Source organism: Chaetura pelagica, unplaced genomic scaffold, assembly GCF_000747805.2.
Source record: "Chaetura pelagica isolate M959 unplaced genomic scaffold, ChaPel_1.0 scaffold11, whole genome shotgun sequence".
In the NCBI taxonomy this organism is placed as follows: domain Eukaryota; kingdom Metazoa; phylum Chordata; class Aves; order Apodiformes; family Apodidae; genus Chaetura; species Chaetura pelagica.
The window spans coordinates 6,560,814-6,585,071 of NW_009952694.1; the positions used below are offsets into that span (position 1 = coordinate 6,560,814).

The 24,258-nt window shown below is 41.5% G+C and overlaps 1 protein-coding gene across 1 annotated transcript in view; it reads left to right on the plus strand.

Moving 5' to 3' along the window:
• Nucleotides 1–579: 579 nt before the first annotated feature.
• The window catches only part of NRXN3 (neurexin 3), a 965,840-nt gene continuing 942,161 nt past the window's right edge, over nt 580–24,258 (plus strand). The window contains exon 1 of the mRNA XM_009993910.1: nt 580–1,288. Coding sequence (XP_009992212.1) covers nt 580–1,288 — 709 coding nt within the window. The remainder of the gene's footprint in view (nt 1,289–24,258) is intronic.

Here is a 24,258-nt window from a genome sequence, read left to right on the forward strand (position 1 = left end):
TTCTTCTCTTGACCCCATAGGTCCTGCAAGCTCTGAGAGTGCCAAACAGTGAATAATGGGCTGGGTAGCCAACAGTGCATCATGAAGATTGACTTTATTTTTGCCCTCTTGAGGTTCACAAGCTTTATGAATTCACTTTCTCCTCCATCTGACTGCCACCTCTGTCAATATTGTTATCACTTCTAGGAAACTAGAATTTGAGGCTTGGGCTTCAGCTCTGCCTTTCCTTCCTTCCTGGAACAACCAGTCACTTTTGCATTCTACCAAAACAAATCACTGTGGGTTATTTTGCCCTTCACAAAAGTACACCAGCTGGAGAAGTCACTTCATACACCCTGTACTTTTGAAATAGAAGCCTCTGGATCCTAAAATATAATTGAGATCTTTCCTTGGGGAAGAGATATTTCCTCTTGGTCACGTGCACTTGCTATCTCACTTTCCACTTTCCCTCTTTCTCTGTCACTCTCTGCTCTTGCCTCCTCTTCCAGTTGGATTTAACATTTATTGTTGACTGTTGGGTCCTCCTCCCAGTCGTGTGGCTTTTGGTTTTCTCCTTGGGAAGAGCAGATTCTTGTAACAATGGGCTTCACTCTGCACTCCGTCTACTTCACCTTGAAGCTGAGTTTGCTGCTGGGCTCCTTGCTAGGTCTCTGTTTGGGTCTGGAGTTCATGGGCATCCCCAATCAGTGGGCTCGCTACCTCCGCTGGGATGCCAGCACTAGGAGCGAACTCAGCTTCCAGTTCAAGACCAATGTCTCTGCTGGGCTGCTTCTCTACTTTGATGATGGTGGTGTCTGTGACTTCCTCTGTCTGTCCCTTGTTGATGGGCGCATCCAGCTTCAATTCAGTGTGGACTGTGCAGAGACTACAGTTATCACAGACAAACAGGTCAACGACAGCAACTGGCACTTCCTGATGGTCAGCCGCAATCACCTTCGGACAGTGCTAGTGTTGGATGGTGAAGCTAAGCCAGGTGAGGTGCGTCCACAACGCCAGTATATGAATATCGTCAGTGACCTTTTTGTTGGTGGAGTCCCACTGGACATCCGTCCTGCTGCCCTGACTCTTGATGGTGTTCTGAGTGAGCCTCCATTTCAAGGATTTATCCTGGATCTGAAATATGGCAACACTGAACCACAGCTCCTGGGCAGTCAAGGGGTCCGTCTAGAAATGGAAGGGCTTTGCGCAGAAAACCCCTGTGAAAATGGTGGCACTTGCTTCCTTCTGGATGGTGAACCACACTGTGACTGCTCAGCCACTGGATATGCTGGCAAACTGTGTTCTGAAGGTAAGGCAATACTTTCCTGCTTCCCATTGATCGTTACATAATCCAAAGAGTTAATTTGTCACTTAGCAGAGCTACTGCTGAGCTCCTGTCCCTGCTCCTGGTTATCTGAGGAATTAAAGTTCCACCGTTCTTTTTCCAGCTGCAAGTAATGAAATGGGGGTAGATGGAGAGCATGAGCAACTGCAAAAAGTGTCTTTCTGAAAGGAGGCTACATTTGTAGCATGGGCAGATTTTAATCAGCAACTTATTGTTAATGGTAGAGAATTTAAATTGGTAAATACAGAAGTACCCTATGTTTGAGTTGGTAAAAGCAAAAGTAAGAAGTTATCTTAGCTACCCTGCGTCCCTAAGAACTGAGTGAAGTGTGGGTAAACAGGAGCCATGTGTGTGAGGCTAACACAACTGATTGGCAGGACACTGCAAAAGCTAGGCTGCCTTTGATGTTAGCTGTTGCTAGTCTGTGGAAGCCCTGTGCTCCCCCTCTGTTACTTCCGTACCCATCGCTGAATGGCACCTTGAATGTTTTAGCATCCTTGATTAAATTGCTTTGGGACCTGCTGAATAATCTTACTTAGTATTGCAAAAGGAAGAGGGATTTGAATGTTTCTACAGTGTTTCACACTCTTAAAATATGAGTCTGGAAATTTTAAGTCATGCAAACCACATGGTTTTTTTGTGTTTTTTTTCTTGTTTTTTTTTTTTTTTTTTTCTTTCCTTTTTTTCCCCTTGGTCTTTAGCAGTGTGATTGTAGTTAACTCAGTATTGTGCAAGAGTCAACTGGAAATCCTAGTGTGATTTGGAGAATCTCATCACAGCATTTTTCATGACATTTGGGTTTAAGCACAACAGTTTGAGATTAAAATGAAGATGAAACCTGGGCAAGCAGTGTCCAATCTCAAGGGAATAAAGAAGAACTTTTGTAAAAATGGAAATATTTGCCATAATTTCTTATAATGACTAGTGTTTGTTTGCTTCTTCTGGCAATGAGAACAGATTAACCAGAATTTAGTATGTAGAATGTGAGACATTATGAAAATAAAGTCCCTATAATGTTGATATGCAAGCAAAAGCCCTACAGAAATACTATGTAAATACAGGTCTAGGTTTACAGTATAGATGGAGAAGCAAACATGTTTTTATAGGAAGGGAAGGTTGGAAGATAAATATCGCATCCATATGTGCATTCATTTTAAGGTGCTATTAATGATAACAGAAAATCTGGCTTTATATAAAAATATTACAGTAACAGTATATGATCATTAGATAGGAGATGTGAGCCTGTGAAGTGCTGAACACTAGAATTCTTCCTGGCTATTTGCTCCACCCTGATCAGGTCCAAACCAATGAGCCGGAACTATTTTCTGCCCTTGAACCATGAGTTACATGGAGCTGGAGGGCCTGCTGGATGTGCCCTGGCACTTGAATAGCTGGGCCACTGGGCCTGATCCTCATATACTCACAGAACAAATTCATGTCTAAATGCCAGTTTTGGGTGATGGAAGATTGCAAGAAGCACTCAGGCATGTGGACCCTGAAACAGAGATATAAGCCGCTTTCTGTTGCTGTGTTAATGGATCCAGACTCCATGGGAAGCTGCTTAAGACATCAACAACATATGGTTTTCAGTGAATGTCTTGAGAAAATCCTGTGAGTGAGTGAGGCTTCCATGTATCTGTTGGGCAATTGTGAAAACTTTAACCAAGGCTTGGGTGGTGGAATTTCTGCATTTCCTAGGTGGGTGGAACAATATGAAATCCATCTTCTAATGAATCCAGGGATATTTCTGTTGTAGACATCACAGATCAAGCAGTGTTATTGTTATCTTTTGAAGCCATGTGTCACCATTGCTCTTTGTTTCTTATAGTGATTCATCAGTTTCCAGCCTAACCTTCTATTAAGGGTGAGCAAAGAAGTTTGTCATGATGTACCTTTTTTTGTAAACCTTTTTAACTCCCTGTTAGCTGTGGTCTGTTCACACAGAAGATGCTGTGCAGAGAACTTTTCCAATGGAACAAATGCAGAGACTTCCACAGTCATTACCTTCTTGTCCAGTTCTTCAGTTTTCTCTTGTATTATTTCATGGTGTATATTTGGTTTATGTTAGAATTCTGTAATCAGCCTTGTTTTCTGCCTCCTTTATGCTGCAGCAGTGGTGATTTCTCTGTGATAAATTCTGTGCCCCAAAAATGTTAACAGTATCTGCACAGACTGTGAAAAAAAAAGGGAAAGACAGAAGGAAACTGTTTAGTAAGTGGAAACAAGCAGACAAAGAAAAGTGGCAAGGAAACAAAATAGGAACCAAGTTAAGTATAGCTAGCTTTTTATCTAATTTTGAAAAATGTATCAATTTCCAAAGGTGGTTTATTTCAATTCTGTGAGTGTGACAGAACCTCCACTGATGAACAGGATGGAGGATGTGGTAGGAACTGAAGAACTGGTTGCAGGTCATTTCTACCTGTGGTTTGGTTGGCCATTAAGCAACTTGTATTTTCTTTGTTTGCTTTTTTCCCCAAGCGATTGAGATGTTTATTGTCAGACCTGTTCCCTTTTGCTGTGTTTCCTTATCCTGTGTGTGGATATTTGCAGAAGTAACATTATTATTTTATTCCCAATGTCATTTTTGAAAAAGAAATGCTTTTGCAACTGGATATCAACAACCTCCTCCTGGGGGAGATCCTTAACTCCATTACAGTATTTACTAGTCTGTAGTCTGTGTGTGCATTTTCATTTCATCACTGGAGCTGGCTCTTTCACTGGGAGCTGATGGGATCCAACCAATAACAACTTCTGTTTGAACAGTTAAATGTAATATGTACCTTTCTAATAATGAGTTGTCTTGACTGTGTCCAGGCCGTTACTTGGCTATTGACTGATATCTATGCCTGCAGATGGTAAAATGGTAAAACCACAGCAAACTCATTTTTTTCTGTGGCCAAATGAAATAGAGAGTGAAACCTGCTGATCCTCTACTGTAATGGAGTGAAGCTCCATTTACAGTATGAGGTGTTACTGCCACACAAAGTGCTGTTCCAGTTATGGTGAACCTCAGCAGAGAACAACCATTCCATACTGAGACAAAACTGTAAATGCTGTCCCTTGCATGGCCGTGATATGCGTGAAGATTTTTGACGCTTCATGTGCACCCAGAGTTACCTGGATTGTCTATGTCATGGTCACTATGTGCTCAGATGGGTAGCAGAGCTGGTCATTGCTGGTCAATGAGAAGTACGATTTCTGTCTGAGTGTATAAAATGCATGCACACTTTGGAAGGTTTGACTGTTTTGAATAAAATGTGGTACTATTTTTATTGCAGCTGGAGTAAACTGCTTCACTGAATCTGACAGCTCTGTAGGGCACAAAGGATGGCTGATTTGAGTAGCAATTAATTTGTATGTTTCTGGCCAGTGGTGGCATTAGACATGAAAGCTGAAGTCAGAGACACTTTCCCCTCCAGTAAGCCTCATCAGTTGCTGTGGGATCAGGCTGCTGACAAGACAATGAGGTTCCTGTAGAATTTGAGCAACACAGATGCATTCATGTTACTGGAAGAAAAAAAACAAACAACAAAACCATCCCCATGCAAATTTTGAAAACTGTGCTGCTGTAGCAGTCAGATGAGTGTGTTCATATCTGCTTATTCAGGATCACACTGTCTCCCTTAGTCTGCAAGAAATTCTCTCTTACTCCAACATTGCACTAATGTGGACAGTGTGAGTGCAAACTGTATGCACAAGAGTATTTTGGCCCAAGACCTCACCCTTCTCCCTAGGCCCGTTCTGGACTTTGGGAGGAGAGGTGAACAGAAGATGTGCTTAGAAATTACATTAACTCTGCTTGTAGTTGCAGAACCAAGATGTTGAAGTCATCACCAGCTTCACAAAGCGCCTTTGTGTTGCCTGCAGGGGCTGTTTCTAAACGAAGCCTGAATAGGGGCCTGATTGCACCTCTTCCCTTGATTACAGAGCAAGATTTCCTGGGGATGCTGCCTGCTGAATGACAGAGGAGCCCATAGCTCTGTAATTATCACACTTTTAATGGCAGCGGGAACAGATTTTTCTATAGCCCCTCAGCTTCATTTAAAGCTACGAGTTACTGCAGAATTTATCCTCCACCTGTTCCTTCTGAGCAGCCCAGTTTTGACTGCATCTACAGGGACAACTTAGCCTCACTTGCAATCTCCCTGCCAGCCACCCCAAACTTTGCAATACTAAGGGCTAATTTGGCACTTTGCCATGAGCCTGATGGATGCACTTAATTTGCATGTGCATTTACATATATTTTGTAATCAGAAACAAATGAACACAACAATAATATTTGCTTCCACTTGCATATTCTTTGATAGATGAGTATAAATTGGTTGCTGTTGAATTCACCAGCAATAAACAGCTGCAGACCCTCAATTTGGTCTTGTGCTCTGCTGTTCTAGAGGACAGCAGGCAGTTCTGAGTTGCACTTTGACAGGCCCAGATCTTCACTCACCAGTGCAAAACTCTAGAATTGATAGTCTCCAAGGCCTTTGGAGGGAAAAATTTGTTGGTTTATGCCATTGGGCAGAAGGCTGGTAAGAACTCTGCTTGTCACTTAGTTTTGCAGAAAATTGTCTCTGTGCCTCATTCCTCCTGGTTCCTTTGGTTGTATTTAAAATAGTAATTGCTATCCAGTTGATTGTAATTTTTTGATGCACTGCCAGATGAGCACTAGAGAAAGATGATGTGTTAAGATATGAATTAATGTTTATAATGTGCTTTGAAACTCCCAAAGTGCAGTTTAAACACCATTTGTTATTCTTAATAATAAATACTAAAACTGAGCAGAAGCCACAGAATTTGAATTCAGATTCTACATACCCCTTCGCAGAAATGGTCTGTCACCCATTTGCTCTCACTAAGTGTGGACTGCCTGCAGCTCCAGGCCTAGCTGTATTAGTTTTGTACCCTCTCCTGCTTTTAATGCAGGGGATCCACAGGGAGATTACAGGCCCCTCTATGGAGTGTGCCATTGATTCAAACAGTCTAGCCGCAATACATGCTGACAGCTATATTCTTCTTGTTTCACTCTTCTGTATTATAGATGACCATGAGGCTACAATCCTTTTCTGCTTGATTGCAGATCAGCTGCAGACCTCAGGCAGCAGACAAGTTATAGCCCTCAGTTAGGCAAAGCTTGGACATCTCTGCTGAAATGAAACAAATTGTGGCTGGTTACAAAGGAGATCACTATTTGGTGTGAGGTGGAACTGGTGAAGAGCAAGAACAGTTTGTAGGCAAGGAGGAGGTGGGGATAAAACCAGGATGAAAACGTAAACTTTATAAAAGAGTAAGCCATAGTTCACATAGGCTGCTTACAGCAGCTGTTCTGATTTGGTTTTACCTGCCTGATAGTAAAAGAGTTCTTGGCTATTGCAAAGAGTATATTTGAATGGGCTGAGTTTCTGGAGGTCTAAATCTAGCTGGAGTCTGCATACCAGCATCCCCCTTAGACCAGCCTGCTGGCTTATTATCTGTCACAGAGTGTACACAGCTAGTATCTAAACTGGATTTTTTTTGCATTACTGAATAAAAATATTTGAATAAAAGTAATTACTAATAATTATGAAGAGGAGCAGAGCCAGAAATTTCTCTTTCCAACTAAGAGTCAGGAGATAATTTGATTTCAGAAGAAAGGTTTCTTTTCCTTTGGTTTTTCTCTAAACAATAATAACAATAACAATAACAATAATAATAATAATAATAGTTGATCTATTATTGCTATCCAGGCTTCTGCTGAGCAAGGCAGCCTGTCGTGGAGGTCAATCAGCAGTAAATATAGCCCCAAGCAAGACAGCACATGCTGTAGCCTCACTTTTATCCTTATTTCAGGATAGAAGTGTGCAGGTCATTTGCCACAGCGTAATTTTTGTTAGGTTTTTTTGGAAAATGGAGGGAAATAATCCTCCCAGATACCTTGAGGATGCTGAAATCGGCTCTACACTACAGGAAAAGAAGTGGAGGAGAAGCATGTCTGTCCAGCAAACTCCGGCACTACTAAGAAGATGAGCCTCTGCATGTCAACCACAGCACTGAGTATTCCCAGGTGTGAGAGAAGGTGGTAATCCATGTGATGCATTGATGGAACGGCCAACCTGTCCTGGGCCAACTTCTGATTTCACCTTACCTCTTGTTCTTTTGCTGACCCACTTTAAACTTGATGGATAGCAAAGCTTCTTTCCCTGTAGAAAGCAAGGCAACTGCCATATTATTGCTGTCCAGAGACAGCAATGTGACTTTTGGGTGTATGTGCGTGTCTCTCCCACAATCCTTCATTGCAGACAGGCTCACTGCCATTTGTAAACCTACTCTGCAGAAAAAAGCGTTTGCCCTTCTGTCTGTGAACAGGTCCAGGAGCTGTCAGCTGGGTGCAAAACAGTCCAAGGGCTGAGAAACGTAGATGTGGGGAGGTAGGGAAGACTGTGGATGTCACAGACTACTCAAAGCAGAACTGGTTTGTATTGGAATGTGTTTGCTCTGAAATGAAGCTGGGACCTGTGTACACTGGATTCACATTCTGTGTTGCTGACAGCATTGTCAGTCATTCTGTGTCAGCTGTCCAGGCCCTGCCTGCATGTACACTTGCTCACCACGTTCTTCTGGAAGGACACCAAGGTATAATGTGTAAAGAAAGTGGACTGGAGGAGCAGAAGTTGGATGATCTGATCATTACAGTGCTAGCACCTGAGAGACTAATCTTAATTTCTTCCACAGGCTTCTTGCATCCCTGGAGTGGTTTGGTCACAGACTAAAGGACTCAAGATTGACTCAACTGACCTGTTTTTTCAGGGAATACATACCTGGTTACCGTCTGTGTCTCAGTTTCCTTATCTGAAATATGTAGCCAGTGGGCTTTTTCTACTCTAGGAATCAAGAATTCCATGTGTGACTGCATGACAGTGATAGAGGCATGTAAATCTTAGCAGAACAGGTAAATGATGATCATTCATGAGCACGTGGTTTGATTGTCAGTTGTGCAGCTAGGCTTACAGTTGGAAATTAAGGTGTATTTCCTTGTTAAGTGGCCATCTCTGAGGAGCATTCCTCATCTTTCTTTTTAATGTAAATCTCCCAGTATCCTGCTGCTTTGTGCAGTATCACCCTGTGTGTAGTCAGGCTCTTCCCAGGCCAGGCTGGAACTGTGCTGGTGAAGACAAAGCCCAAGCAGCAGTTGGGTCTTCCCTGTTGGGTGACACGAAGCAGAGGCTGCACTGCATGGTGCTGATGAGAGCAATGGGAGGACTCTTTGTATCTGTCCCATGTGCTCCTCTGAATTCCCATGAATGTCCTCTTATCATGAACCTCAGATGCTGATCAGATGCTTTTCCTGGTGTGGTGACCAACCTCTGCTGACCTGTCTGCACTGACACTGTCCCTGCCCCTCTGTGTCTCAGTTTCCTTATCTGAAATATGTAGCCAGTGGGCTTTTTCTACTCTAGGAATCAAGAATTCCATGTGTGACTGCATGACAGTGATAGAGGCATGTAAATCTTAGCAGAACAGGTAAATGATGATCATTCATGAGCACGTGGTTTGATTGTCAGTTGTGCAGCTAGGCTTACAGTTGGAAATTAAGGTGTATTTCCTTGTTAAGTGGCCATCTCTGAGGAGCATTCCTCATCTTTCTTTTTAATGTAAATCTCCCAGTATCCTGCTGCTTTGTGCAGTATCACCCTGTGTGTAGTCAGGCTCTTCCCAGGCCAGGCTGGAACTGTGCTGGTGAAGACAAAGCCCAAGCAGCAGTTGGGTCTTCCCTGTTGGGTGACACGAAGCAGAGGCTGCACTGCATGGTGCTGATGAGAGCAATGGGAGGACTCTTTGTTTGTATCTGTCCCATGTGCTCCTCTGAATTCCCATGAATGTCCTCTTATCATGAACCTCAGATGCTGATCAGATGCTTTTCCTGGTGTGGTGACCAACCTCTGCTGACCTGTCTGCACTGACACTGTCCCTGCTGTGGCTGCAGGTTCCAGCCTCCCCATCACCCCGTGTGCTCAAGACTCACCTCGACCTTGTGCTGTCAGTGAAAGCACAGAGGGTATAAAATGCTACCACGACAGAAAGACAGAGTTTGCACTTCCTCTGTTCCTGTATTAATCATTGCATAAAACCCAGGATAACAGAGAAGAAAGCCCTCTGGGTTGTTTTTGAGTGTTTAATTAGCCCAAAGCTGGCAATTGTTTTGTGGTTCTCAGGCACTGAAAGGGTAGGTAAAATCTTTCTTTTCCTGTTAGCTTTCATCAGCACAACTCTAACTGCTTATTAGATACAGCAGGTATATACAGCTAGTCTGCAGTTTGCAGTATAGGCCAAAGAGGAAAGAGGTACTTGGCTCTCAGTATTTTTCCCTGAGGTGTCATCTTCCTCCTCTTACTTATGGAATTTGACCAGTAAAGTAAACTGAGCAAATGTAAGGGACTGGGTTTGGCTCAGAGTATTTGACATACACTTTTATCAGAAAGGAGGAGGCAGTTCATTGGTAGATGTAGAAATTTGAGGTTAAAATCAGGCCTCAGTCTCTAATGCTGCTTGCCTGCCCCACAGTTAGCTTGGCTGCTTCATTTATTCAGAAATTTTTCCCAGGCTGTGTAGTCTCTTAGGTGGATTTTAATTTCTTCTCAGTTTGTTGCATTAGTACCTGAGAAAAATGACACTGAATTTTCCAAACCTCTGCTGCATTTCTTCAGGCATGTTTGGTTTTCTGGTCTTTCTTGCTGCTTTCATCCTGCTAGATTGGGTTTCAGGGCCAAAATACTTCTCTGTACCTTTCTCCTCAAAGTAATATAGGGTAAAACCTTGGAGCTGAAGGCAGGTTTGTCCACTGAGGCTGGTCAGAAACCACAGTTGAGGTAGAGATGGCTAACTGGGATTAGCGTGGCTTGTGTTGCAATCTGTGAATTTCATAGCTCAGTGGCATTTGCAGCTAAATTCCTTAAGCTCCTTTCTGTATGTGGTCAAAATTATATTGCTTATATTCCCAAAAGCATTTTTTTAAGGGGGAAGAAGCATATGGGATCCTTTCTTAATAAATTCCTACTAAAAAAAGATGGGAAAAAAGAAAATGGTGAGGCTTATGAAGATGAAAGATTAAATTTCTTGCATAGGACCACTTAAGAGAAAAAAGACCTGAGAATTTCTGTGCTTTTTCTTCTGCCTTTTGCCCTTTCCTCTGTCGCTCCTGTGAGAGCTGCCCTGGGACTCTGCAATAGGAGGCTGGGGGCTGTGCAAAGGGACAACTCTGCATGATGCCTGCCAGACCTCTAGTATAATCAGAGATCTGTGTAGGTTCTTGTTATTCACATAGCTTCAACTTTTAAGGACCGTAACAGGAGATCAATGAACAATGTACTGGTTATATTGCTATTGTGAAGCAGTAGCATTGTTACATCTCCCAGTATAACCAGAGCTAGAGGTGTGTTTATAATAATGTTAAAGATGAGGCCCAATTCATACAGGCATATCTAGCTGGAAACTTGCCAGCTTTGGTTCTGTGTGATGATGGCAACTTGGAAGGTAATCATATGATGACAGTGGCTTTAGGTTTATCATTGGTTAGAACACCCTCTGAGAAAATATTGGATGCTGCAGAAAATGGCAAAATCCTCTTTCTTCTGAGTTCCTATGGTGAGCACTCGAATTTTGAAGGTCTGGTTTTCTTTCTTCATTGAAAAGAAAAAAAAATTAAATAATTAGGGCTCTGGTGGTCAAAGGGTAATTTAGGTTACTGGATTAGCTGTCTCCTTCTAAATTTTGTATTTTCCTTCATTAGTTAAGCTGAAATGCTCAGCTGTTTCTCAGCTGCAGCAATGAACACATGTACAAATTCCCAAACCTGCTGATTTAGAACAGATGAGACGTATATACCTATACACTTTCTTTCTACTTTGCATCTTATACATAAATGTGTCTGCAAGGCAGCCTGTTTTTTTGACTGCCCTGGCTTCTGACATGTTCAAATGAAAGATGTGTGAAGCAATATTATGACCAACTAAGACACATCAGAATAAGACAGCTTGGAAATGTTTCCTTGTGAGAAATGGTGGTTTCATTAAAATAAAAATATTTAGGAAAAAAATACTGATTTTGATGATAGTCTGCAGGAAAAGTAATGTATTTTTAATTAGTAGAATTTCTGGATTCTAGCTTTGTTTAAAATCCAATCTATATAAATTGTTTATTTTATTATTATAAGCTTATTTTATAACTTACTGACATTATTGTCTCTAATATGGACCTAAAAATACAGAGCTGCAATATATCACAAAAAGTGTTGAAGTGTTTTAAGGAAGGGGCATATGTTCCCACACTATCTAAAAAGCTCTAATGGAAACATGTGGACTCAACTGCTTGTGCTGTAACTGTGGGAGCTGCTGAGCCCAGAAGTGAAGGCACAAGGAGACCTAAGCATAGGTTAGACTTGATGAGAGAGGAGAACAGATTTCCAGCTTGCAGGCAGGGGGCAGAGCCTGGAGTACAGGTAGGGCAATGGGTCAGATTGATGCCCTTTGAAACCTCCCAAGAGTGAAGAGTGGCTTGAAGCACTGTTATCATTTAAATTCATTGGAAGTGACACATCTGTAGGTACTGCAGTTTGTCAAGTCCTTCACTAAAGGAAGGGCCGAAGGAATGATTTTGGGTGGGTAGGACATGAGTGGGTTATTCCACATTGGATTTCTCACAAGTGCCGGTGTTACTGAACAGTGCAGTCTCTGAACAGTGACAGTGAAGGCAGCAAAGCTGCATATATTTAAGAAGAACTGGAGCTGCTGATTTGAGAGGTAGGGGTTGTCAGCTGCTTAGTCTTTAGCTTTTTTGTGCATTGGGTTGAACCTAAGTAGTTTGCAAGGTAGCTGGACCTGAGTATTGGGCCATTCCTACAGAAGGGCATAATGAATACCTCTGTGTGCAAGAAATGCTCTTGAAATGCAGGTAGTTAAAGCTGAGATTTGGACTGGATGAGCAAGGCTCTGCCTATGAAAGTCAATTAGGAACTGCACTAGTGTCACATGACAGCCATTCTTGAGCTCTGGGATGTTTTCCCTGTCATTGCCACTGCCAGTGGTAACTCCCAGTTTGCCTGAGGCAAAAAATAGCTAAACCAAAGTACTAAGTAACAGATCCTCTCAGGAGAACAATTGGCTGTGATTTCAGACCTCATTTGTCAATGGTGTTTAATTATAGCCTTGCTACCACTTACAGTGGAGGTCACTACTCTGTTGTAGGTCTATTTAATGCTCTCTCTGGCCTTAAAAATCTATGACTCTATATCCCACTATTTTAGGGCATTTATCATAGTGTCCACTGGCTTTCTTCCAGAGCTGAAATTACTTAAGTTTCCTCTTGGTTACTTGACAAAAAGTTTTTGTTAGAAAGCTGACTAAAACAATTTAAGCCACTTTTCAGGTCTGGGAGTGAAACAAATTTAGGTTTAGTCTGTTTTATTTTCTAGTCTAACAGTAGCCCAGTTATTTTCTCCTTGTAAATGGCTGGCTGACTGTGCTGCTGTGTGGGCACATGAACTATCTGAACTTGCAGATAGTGTCATTAGTGAGCTGTTCTGTAGAAAATACATCAGATGTACAGAGCATTGTAGAAAATGTTTTCTTGAACATAAAATAGCATTCAACTTAAAATTAACATCATATGCCAAATGTTGTTTAGTCAGGCAAGGCCTGATTCATACTGATGAAAGATGTGCTGAACTAAGAACTAAACCCAAATCTGTGTAGATTTGTTGATCAGTTTAAAAAATAGACTACTTTAAAGTCCCAGTTTGTAAAGTGATTCAGGTACCTTGGAGACTTGTTACTGACTTGAACTTCTCAACAGTAGTTTTGCTAATGTTACCTTCTTACTGTATTTATTTCTATCTGTTTTCACCTCTGAAGATTTAGACCAAAGAACACATTTCTGTTTGAGATTCTTTCCTTGCCTGTGTTTGCCTTTAATAATTTCAGTGATCTGATACAGGACTAAAACTAAAGCTGTTCAAATGTTCTTTTTTTATTATTATTATTTTTAACTGAATAAAGAAGGAAAACTAATTGCAACAGTCCTGCTTTAATGTGATGTTCAAGTTGTGAAGCTCAGAATTAAAGGATAGTACCTGCTACAATCAAAATGCCACATGGCATCCAATCAAATGTGCTTCAGGCATTCTGCACTTGAATTGTGTGCAAGGCATGAAAATAAAAGAGCTAAAATGCTGTCAGGTTAATAATAAATTGTGCATACATGTGGCACATTTCATCAGAGTATTCCTAAGCATCTCACAACTACTGATAAATCAGTCAGCCTTCACATCATTCTATCACACTGTGAAATGCATGTTATCTCCATTTTACTGATGGCAAAACTGAGAGGCAAGCAGAATGTGAATTATTGAAGGCTATTGAGTGAGAAGGTGCCTGAGGTGGGACTGGAACCCAGAATGCTAAATCCTGAGTATTAAACAATATAGTAGTTCTCTAGTTTTATCTGAGTGTGCAAGAAAAGCTGCAAAATACTGTGTTTCGCATTGAATGTGAAACTCAAAGTGGGCCTTCAGGTTTTAGGGAGTCTAGCTGATTGAAATTCAATGAAAGATCTCCTTGTATTCTTTCTGGTGAAATGGATTGACCATATCCAGGAAGTTATGCCCTTTATGGCTGTTGCTACGTAGCTGTAAGATGAAGCCATCTTGAACCAGCTTGTTCCCTGCCTCTTGCCATTGTGCTGCACTGTTTGGGCTATGCTTTATGGATTCCTCTGTTCAGTGTTGGTTTATACTCAGTTATGAGGAAAAATAGTTTTATAGCAATGAAAGTTTTAGCTGGTTTTACCCATGTGTAGGTAAAATGAAGCATTAATTCCAAGTCTTTGAATGCTTTACTGCACATCGCCTTGGGTGGAAGGTGACAGAAGACTGTGTGATGGGGTAATATCCCCCCTCCTCTCTACATTTCTGCAAACTTGCCAAGCAATATAGACTGTGAGTTTTATTGGAAACTTTGTTCCGTTGTGAAGTGACTCCAACAAACTGCTAAAAGCAGGACTTTCATGTGCTGGGCTTCTAGCTGAGCTAGATCTGACTTTATAGAGGTGGTTCATATGTGATGGAAGTGGTAGACTTTTTGATTGGACTTTTTTGTTTTGTTCATTTGAGAGAAGATCACACGGAGAAATGAGTTCTTGCCCAAACCTGGTCTTAATCTTTGTTATCTTTGAACATCTTAAGGAAAACATTTTAGGAGAGTCTGTGTTTGTCGCCCCAAATCCTCTCCTTTAGACCCTGAAAAGGGTTCTGGTATGTCCCCTTTATAGTGTTACCCTTGAAAACAAAATTTTGCAAACAACAGACACCTAAGAAAGTTCTGCATGGAATGAAGTTGGTGTCAGATGGAGTAAGATGACCTTGTGCTTATTCTGGAAACAATAACATAATGAGAAGACTTGAGTAGTAGCTCATTAGCCCAAAAGTGCTCTCTTATTTTCTGTGTAATCATGACATACTGCATTTAAGTATACTGTTCTCCAACAGATACTCTGTTTTACTGCATAGCATATGACGGAGCAGGACTCCTGTGCTCAAGAGGAGCTGGCAGTTCTGACCTGGCATTTATTATAAAAGCTGTTTAAATTAAATCATTCGAAGCTGTAAGCATTATTTTAGGGCAGTGCACAACAAAATTTAATTCTTGGTGTGGTAAAGAAGCACATCACTGGAATTCCTTCAGGTCTGTAATGAAACTCATCAATAGGACTTGGCCAGAAGGAAACAGATCTAAAGTAATAGGCAAAGCCAAGATCAGGAGTGACATTTATTGGTAGTGCTGCCAAAGTGGATCCCAAGACTCACAGAAAAGAGAGTGGTAAGTCCAGAACGAGACATTTTGGTAGAACTGTTAGCTCCGTGATAGATCGTTGGAGAGTGCTGACCAGACCTGTAACTATATGGATCTTTTCCTTAAATCTTTCTGGCAGTCTTTCATAAGCCAAACCACACCTAAACACTAACCTTCCAGCTGTTCCTTCCTTAGAGCAGAAGTATGATGAGTTGATTTTGTAGCTGTTCATGGCTTTACTGCTTTTCCTCTCGCCTAATTGTCCCATGCAGGCTTCACCCTGGCTCTGTTGGGCATATCCCCTCTGTTGGTAGAAGAAAGGAAACAGTGCTTTGACTTTGTCCTTGATACTCGTTCCTTTTGACCCTAATCCTAACATGGTAGATGGGGGAGGTTGTCTGCTGGAAGGGGAGGTGGAGTGAGAGAGAAGACAGATGATGCAAGGAGAATGCAGAACTGTCAAGATGATCATATCTGACAGAGGAAGTGCCTTCTGGTTGTGACTGGCTGGTTCAGCTTTTGCATGCTGGCAGCGGGAGGCAAAGCAGTCTCTCTGAGGCAAAGCCCTGGGAGGCTGTGTGTTGGGCTCTGCAACGGGAGAGAAACAAAGCGGGTCAGCAAGGGAGAGCCCAGATACGCTGTGTGCTTGAGGTGGGAGGGCTGCCCAAGTATGGAAAACTCATCTGCCTTCAGGGCACCCAGTTGGAAGGTGAAGCTGTACTTTCACATTTGCATTCTTGTGTTTGTCTTCAGCTAAGGTGAAGCATCAACTTCTTTTGAGGATCTGTTCTCTGAGCATCTGCTGGGAGGGCTCTCAATCTCCCTCCTTTTGATATTTGATTCCCTTTCTGGAATTGGCCACCTGATACTAGAGACACATTCCTTCCTAGCCCTCATCCAGTGTGTCCCAAAAACCTTGACAGGTGTAAGAACAATGCAACAATGCATTAATCTTTTTTTTTTTTTTTTCCCAACAACAGTCTGGTTTTTTCTTTTTTTCCTCATTCCTCTGCCCTTGGCTTTGGGGACCAAAGTCTTCTAGGTCTTCAGATGTCACCATGGATCCTATTGGGTCTACATATTCCACATAAATGAAATCAGAGCAGTTGTAGGAGCTTTGAGTCTCTTTTTTCTTTAATGGGATGATATAAAGGTGTTGGGACCTTCTCTCATTTCCCTCCAGGCCTTATGACAGAGAACTAGGTAGTGGAACATGGCTAACATGCTCAAGCTAAAATGATTTCTGAGAAAATCCTCATCTTATCTCCTAGACCATTTGGTGTGAATTGCTTCTGTCCGTTGGAAATGACTCCTCCTGTCCCTTCTGGGGTTCAAAGCCTTGCCAGCTTTGAGTGCTCTATATTTCCAGGATTAATCATTGCATGAGTTGGACAAAACAGGCATCTCTTCTGTGTGTGGGAATCTCAGAAAGGAGCAGATGCCCGATAGTCATTCTTCACAAGAATGTGTAAATTACAAGACATGAGGTAAAAGCTCCATCTGCTGGAACAGCCTTTGAAGGCCCTATTGGAGACAAACTCCAGATCTCTGCTCTCAAATGAAGTGGCTTCATTCAGGACCTCCTCTTACAGGTAGGAAAGCAATGACTAGTGTGGAAAAGCTAGGAGGCAGAAAACAGCCAGAGCTGATGTTGTTTGTGTGCTGAGGCAGCAGCACCAAAGCTGTCTTGATCATCATTGGTACTGGACCCAGGTCCTGTATGTCTAAGGTGATTGCTAAGATCCTGCCTCCAACCTTGTCAGGAGTAGCCCAAATTTGGCCAGTATCCAGCAAACCAACCATAATCTGTATGTTATGAGACTGTGCACTGCTGAGCTATCTGGAGCCAGTAAAAGGTGGTCTGCACTGCATTTGAGACAATGGTATTTTCCCTATTGATATGGAGAAAGATCATGAAGAGTAAGATCTAGTGACAAAGCAGTGCTAATGCACACTACCAAAGGACCTGTTGTATCCCTGTCATCTGGTGAAGTGTTATCATGCAAACCAGGGTATATCAAGGTGCTGTTAAGCGCTCAGAAATTTTTCTTAAGAGTTTCAGAGACTCTGGAGATCAAGATATCAAGTATATCTTACAGGATGTCAGATGGTCCAATCAAAATTACTATAGTTATAAATAGCCCCCTTTGGTCTTGCCATAGCTCTTTGCCAGCATCAGTTGAGTACTACTCAGTACAATATGAGTGAAGAATGGATTCCAGTTCCTCCTATGGGATTGAATATGTGTCTAGTCATTACTTCTGGCAACATGATTTCCTTATATGAGTCAAGCATTTCCTGAAATAGATTCTGTAGGACATAAAATTATGAGGAACAGTCAAAACCAAATGTAACTCTGAAGAACTACTGAAAGGTGGCAGCATGTCATTTACCACATTTTTAACAGAGAGACATATTTAGACATTATTAAAGAGGAGAGTGGCCAAGGTGGTCTTGCAGATGGCACTGGACATCCCGAATGCTATGGCTAAGTCTGCCGTGGTGGCAAGGTGCTACCATGGAATGTTAGGCATTAGAGGTTCAGATCAACCCGGAGTGCTTTCACTTGAGACTTTATAGCTGTAATACAGGACAGGTCTGCATGTTCTGAAAGACCAGAAGGCCCAAGTGGTGCTTTCTATGGTTTTGCATTTTGTCATTGAATTGCAGTGAGTGCGGTTCTCAGATCAATAGCTTTTACTTGCTTAGCAACCTGAATATAATGCTAAGAATTTTAGTGAGTTTAGTGAGATATTGGAGGATAACAGTTGTCTTCTTTCCTAATAGTACAGCCCACACGTTATACACCTGCAAATTACAGTGGTGATTAGGAGTGCTTTCAGAGTTTAGTGAATAAATCTTTGGAGACAGCCTTTTATAAATCATGGTATGACTGTGCCTATCTGACCAGTTTAATTTTTTGTATCTTTTTCCCCATTCTTTTTCAGTGTCACTCATGAGAAAGCTTGCCCCAATAGAAGTGGGTGTTGCTTTCTGTGGGAGTCCTGCAAGAGATTATGTAGGAGTGAAGAAGCAGCTTTTACTCATGCTACAGTATGCCAAATACTAAAAGAGGTTGTGTCTTTGTTCTGGACTGAAGGAACCTAGCCATACAAATGTTCTTCTATACATTCTGTTAAAACAGGTATTTCATGACAAACTTGTTTACAAGGGAAGATACCATGTGCTCTATCTGCTGCTCCATATGCTGCCTGTGCTAGGTTTCTATTGGCTGAATTTTGCAATTATATGGTTTTCTATTACTTCTCCTTATATGCATCCTGATATCCAGGATTAGGTAGTGCAAGGCTATGATTTCCCTGATCACCTTTTACCAAATGACAGTATTTAGGTTGTCATGCCTGTCTATATGTCCAGCTGACCCCCCACCCTTCTTCCATTGTTTGTGGATGTATACAAGAATGACCTGCAGATAATGTTACAAGTTGAGTGGCTGCTCATGACAGATGGGAGGTGAGCAAGTGAAAATGACTATCAGTTTGCTTCTTATAGGTTCAGGAGATTTTCATATAAATCAAAAAGTTCTCATCCAAGAGGAGTTTCTTCTCACAATATGAGTTTTAAACAGGAGCCTCTTAAAGCTATTTGAACCTGTGCAAGCCTCTCATAAAAAGTTGACTCCTACATGCTATTCTTGCAACAAGCTGGATTAATATTCAATTCTTGGGGTTCACCTTGCCACAATATCAGCACTTCATATACTTAGGCAGTTACATCCAATCAGGTATTCTCTTGTAAAAGCAGTACTATCAGTATCAGTTATCCTTCAGGATCTACATTATACTGACTTTTTTCATTAGGGACTTAAATTCTCCCTGAAGCCTCAATGTCTGCTTTACAAAGTTTGTTTTGGAGCAGCGAAATGCAGCATTTAATTGCAAAAAGATGGTGCTTGAAATCCATAACTCCATAATTAAAAATTCCAATTTCATTCCTACTGTGTCCTTGTGGTTCTCTGCAAATCATTTTCTATGCTGTTCTTCTCAAACTTGTATTCCTCTGTGGAGGGGAAAGGAGTACCACCTCCTCTCTTGGACCACCTCCCTGTGTATTTACAGCTATATCCAGCCCATCAAAGATAAACTTTTCCGAACCACTTAGAGCTTATATCCAGCTCTATTTAAATGTATGGGCTGATTTGCATATCCAGACACATTTCACCAACTGTTACACAGTTTTCCATCTTTGAAGACAGCAAAAAACCTGGCTAGTGAAAGTCCTGAGCAACCTGCTCTAGTATGACCCTGAGGGAGTCAGGAGGTCAGAATAGGTGATCTTGAGAAGTCCTTTCAAACCTCACCTACTTTGTGATTCTATGAACTCAGAAGCAGATGCTAGTGGCTGTTTCTACAACGTGTTGTGAGGTGGCAATACAGAATAATCGATTTTCTATCTTGTTAAGTATTAAGTGTTTGAAAAGGCAGCTAGGTCAGATACCACTTCAGGAATACCATCCTTCAGTCACTCATTGATACAGCTGAAATAGTCTTACGGTCCTGGAAGGCTACTGCTTTCCAGTTATTTCCAGTGAGATCTGCCTTAACATATTTTTGAAGAAGAGAGAACAGACATTACCCTTTTAGTAGCTAGAGGGCATAGAAAAGAAGGTACAACCCCTCTTCCAAATCCCTCAGCCACAGTGCTTATCACCATCACTGAAATCCAAAGATGAATTGTGTCTCTGTTCCCTAATCATGATTGTCTTGTTTCAGGGCTGTGTCTGCCTGGTGAAAGAAGTTTTTATTAGCTCCTCAAGTATGGGACTAATTACTCACCTGGCAGTGAATGAGGCTCTGTAAGATGTAATTAGAATAAGCTGAGCAGCTTTCCCTGGTTCATGCTGCAGTTAGAGGCCCTGAATTGTCTGGGGAAGAAGAGAAAGCTGTGGGTCTCCATCACCTCATCACCGACATGGAGGTACAAATATCCTCAGGCAGCCTGGCTGGTTTTCAGGTTGGATGTGACACCTTCCTTTTCCATGCTTTTGGTGCTCGAACACTTAAAAGGGGATCTCAGGTGGTGAGGAGTTAACAGTTCCTGGAGGAGAGGTACTAGCTTTTACTTGTGTGACAAGCTTCTGGTGGAAGTTTTCTGCAAAGAGATTGCTTTTAGAAATAAGAGACTGTTTTTTTTTTGGTTTTTTTTTTTTTTTTTTTTTTCCTGAGCTTAAGACACAGGTGAAGTATCAATTAGTGCTAGTGTTTGGCAGTCTTCTTGGTGGGTGAGTTGTGCTTTCTCAGTCTATACAGTGCTCAACATGTTTGTGTATTGCTGGAAGCAAATAATTAGGGTGGTGGCTTTTCTGGATTCAGAATTCAGCCAGGATATGAGCTGGGGGCTCTACTCATTTGCTTTCACTTAGGTCATAGAAGGACTGCTAGCTGGGAAAAACTTTGAATCTTTATTGAAGTACAGTGGATTTGAACTGGTGGTTTGGAGGTGAAAAGCTTCATACTGCTCAGGAGTGTCTTGTGTAATGGATGTGAGCTATTTCTTGCACACACTCCTCTTCACAGATTTAAGAAAGACTACAAATTTTAAAACATTTTTGCAATACCAAAAAAGTTGTATGGCTCTTCTCCCCGCATCTTTTTTGACAGTTATCTGTTGTTTTGGGTGTGACTAGATGTGTATTATGTTAACACATTATTTAAAAGTGTTTTGGGCTGTGTACACAAAAAAAACCACAACCAAACTTAATCTGTATGTAAGTGCTGGTTATTTTAGGGGCCTGATTCTAGCCCATTCAATAAAGACAGGCATCTGCTGAATTTGGTGGGTACAAGGTCCTGCCCTGTTTGTGGTTATGTACTTAGATCTGCATGAATCCTGCTGGAGGTCGACTTTTAGACATTCACACAGGAAAATGTAGTGTTTTGAAAGATGCCGAATGCAGCTGTTTCCCATCGTTATGTTTCACATTTACTTAAGTCAGCAGTTACTCTTTTCCAAGCAGCACCTTTCAACAATAGACAAGGCAAATGCTTCCAATAGAACCTCTTGATGACTTCTATTTAATTTAAATATATGTATTGCAGCAGCAAATACCGCAATAACCTGGAATATAAAACCCACTAACACATACTCTAAAAATGATATGTAGGTGTAGGAGGAGGATTGAAAGAAGATGCATTTCTTCTGATTACTGCATCTGTATTTAGGGTGATTATTGTAAGCTGGAAGAGCATACACTATATATTTTTATGTGTAATAAACAGAGATCTTACTTTATAGGCACACTGGAACACCATCCTAATTGGAATTGGAGTGAATGAATCAATAATTAGTTGATACTTACTTATACAAAACCCAGAGGCATGCTAAGCACATTACAGATACCAAGTAAATTTCAAGATTGTGGTCTTTATTTTCAAATCAGTAGGCAATTCAGGGAGATGAGTGTTTAGAATAGGAGTCTGTAAGTGGTTACTTGGCCAGAATGACTTACTGGAGCACAAATCTTAGCACCTGGTGGCACCAGGTACCCTTTTATGAGAAGTCTTTTCCTTACAGCTGTTCCACACTGGGGAATGGGGTGGATGAGAGAGTGAAAGATAGTGTGCAGGGATTTTTCCAGACCTAAATACAAACACTCAACAACAAATGATGTAATAAAAGACACATTTTAATAAGATATAATAAAAAGAAGAATATAGATAGTGAGTGAATCTTGTATCACTTCCAAGGCTGGGAACCCTGCTTTCATATAGTATCAGGTGGACCTTGGATGGATTTTCCTTCTTCCAGTGCTGTAGTGCCTTTTATCTTGTGTAGCAGACAGAGTAATGTATCTGTTTCTGATGGTTTGGGTTGTTATTTCTGTCACAATACCTACCAGCACATGGCACAGGCTGGCACAGGGATACTCTTGCTAACATATGGGCTCTCAAGCCCTAAGTACAAGACCCAACAGAGCAGCATGGCCTGGTCAAGATCACTAACTCCTCAAATGCAGTGTCTTCTGCAAGGCTCCCAGTAGAGAACTGAGTTACAAATTAATTCAACCTGAATTCTGTAACAAACCTAAATTTGATTCTGTATTAGCTGTAATTACTATTGAGAAAGAAAGCGGGAGTTTTATTTCCACTTCCCCCCACTTTTTTCAATAAAAGATATGTAACAAACATTGTGTGAGTTGGATTAAGTGGGGAAATGCTAAAAATTCTACATATACCTTCCAACAAAGAGGTACCATGATATTGAAGATACAGTATCTGGGCAATTGGGTGGAGCCTGCTAGAGATCCCTTTTAATGTGGAAAATACCACCTCCTGATTTTTATGGGACATCTGTATGTCTTGCAGATAGATGTACTGTTCCATTCTGTCCTGGGATGCAGCACAAGGAGTGTTGACATATGGCACTAGTAAGTGCCAGGTGTAACCAGGGCAGAGGAGTGTGCTTTGCCCTCCAAGGCTGGACAAGCTGCTGCTTCTTTGGAGCTCAGGTGGTGAGCTCTGATGCCAGTGGTATGGGATGTCATCCCTGCTGTAGCTTGGCACACAGGCCTGCTGTGAGCAGGGAAGGGCTTAGAAAGCATAGCACTCAACCAGTAGAGCAACGTCATTCTTTCTGCCACATCTAAGATTAGGTTTGCAGCAGAAGTAGAGTTTTCTGCCTTCCATGTTTCCTCCTTTTCAGAGCAGGCTGGGTAGGAGTAAGTGATGCTGACAATGAGAGTCAAGTAGATCTGGAGAAGGGTCTCTCTTCCTCTCCTTCTGCCCTTGCCTGACTAGACTAGTCACAGTCTTCTGTGACTCCAGCTCCACTTCTTCAGATTGCTCTGAGGGGAATATTAACATCCTCTAATAAGTCTGCAAGACTTATCAAGGGATTTGTTTTATTAATTCCAAGACTGTGTACAGCAAATAGATTATAGCTTGGGCTACTTCATAGGCTTAACAAGCCCTCTCATTGCTTACTTATCACTTTTTTCCCCAAATCTCCTTGTGTTAACTCTTTTTTCTGTTCTTTGTGTTACTCTTTATTGAATATCCTTAGTGCTGTATGTGTCACAGGGAATATGTCCAAGGGTCATTCCTGTCCATCATTTTTTTGGATGATAAGAGAGGAACAGAGGCAGCACAATTTGCAATGGGTTTAGGGGTAGTAAATGCCTTTGGTAGCTATTCATGGTCATGTTCTGAGAACAAGACAAAGCTGAAAATACTCAGTATGAGTGCAGGTTCTTGTTCAATAGGAGGAGAGGTACTCTCTTTCTGTGGCATATGGTGAGTATGCCCTGGTTTCCAGTTTCTGTGTCGGTCTTGCAGGTGGTGCAGACAAAGTTGAAATTCCACAGGCTTGATTTCAGTGCGTGGAGCAGATAGCAGAGTGCCTGCAATGAAACAAGTTTTAACTTCTTGGGTCACATGTCTCTTTTAGTTCACTTTAGTGTAAGTCACAAGGCTGCTCAAAAAACAGTTAATTTTTGTGGTGATCAGCATGATAAAGTCCACTGTTGTGCATCAGCATCAGCAAGCTCTCTGTCATCCTTATATCCTGATAATCTGCTAGCATTACTGCCTCTGCTGAATTTGAGATATTTGAGAATAAGAAGCTATGTTGGTGAGCCCAGGGAAGGCATTCTTGGTGGGGACAGTATTTCATCTACGGAGATCCATTCAGTTGCCATCCCTTCCTGATGCTTAAATCAATTAAAATAGGAAGAAACTGGCTGCTGTATCCCTAATCCCTGCTGTGTGAGTCACCTCCAGTTTACAAGAACATCTCTTGCTATGATATGATGTAGCCACTGAAGTATTATATGGGTTGATTTAGTACTTGTTAAAGTAAAGAGAAAATTAATCTTGTAATAAGAAGCTAGTCTCAGCTGTAGTTAGAACATGAGGAAGCAGGTGTTCATGGGAATGTAACTCTCTTGCAAGTAGTTTTTTAAAAGCTTTGCAAAGCATGAGTCTCTCTCACCTTGAAGGGAAATCTGAAAGAGGTTTGGAGTTTCCAGCCATTAGTTTTTCATGAAAGCAGGTACAGAGGTGCCCAGGTAGTGTTATAAAAGTGTGAAAAAACAGGTAGAAACATGAGCAATGTATCCTTAGAAGGTCATAGGTTCTTGTTTCATCCAAGCTGGGAGGGAAA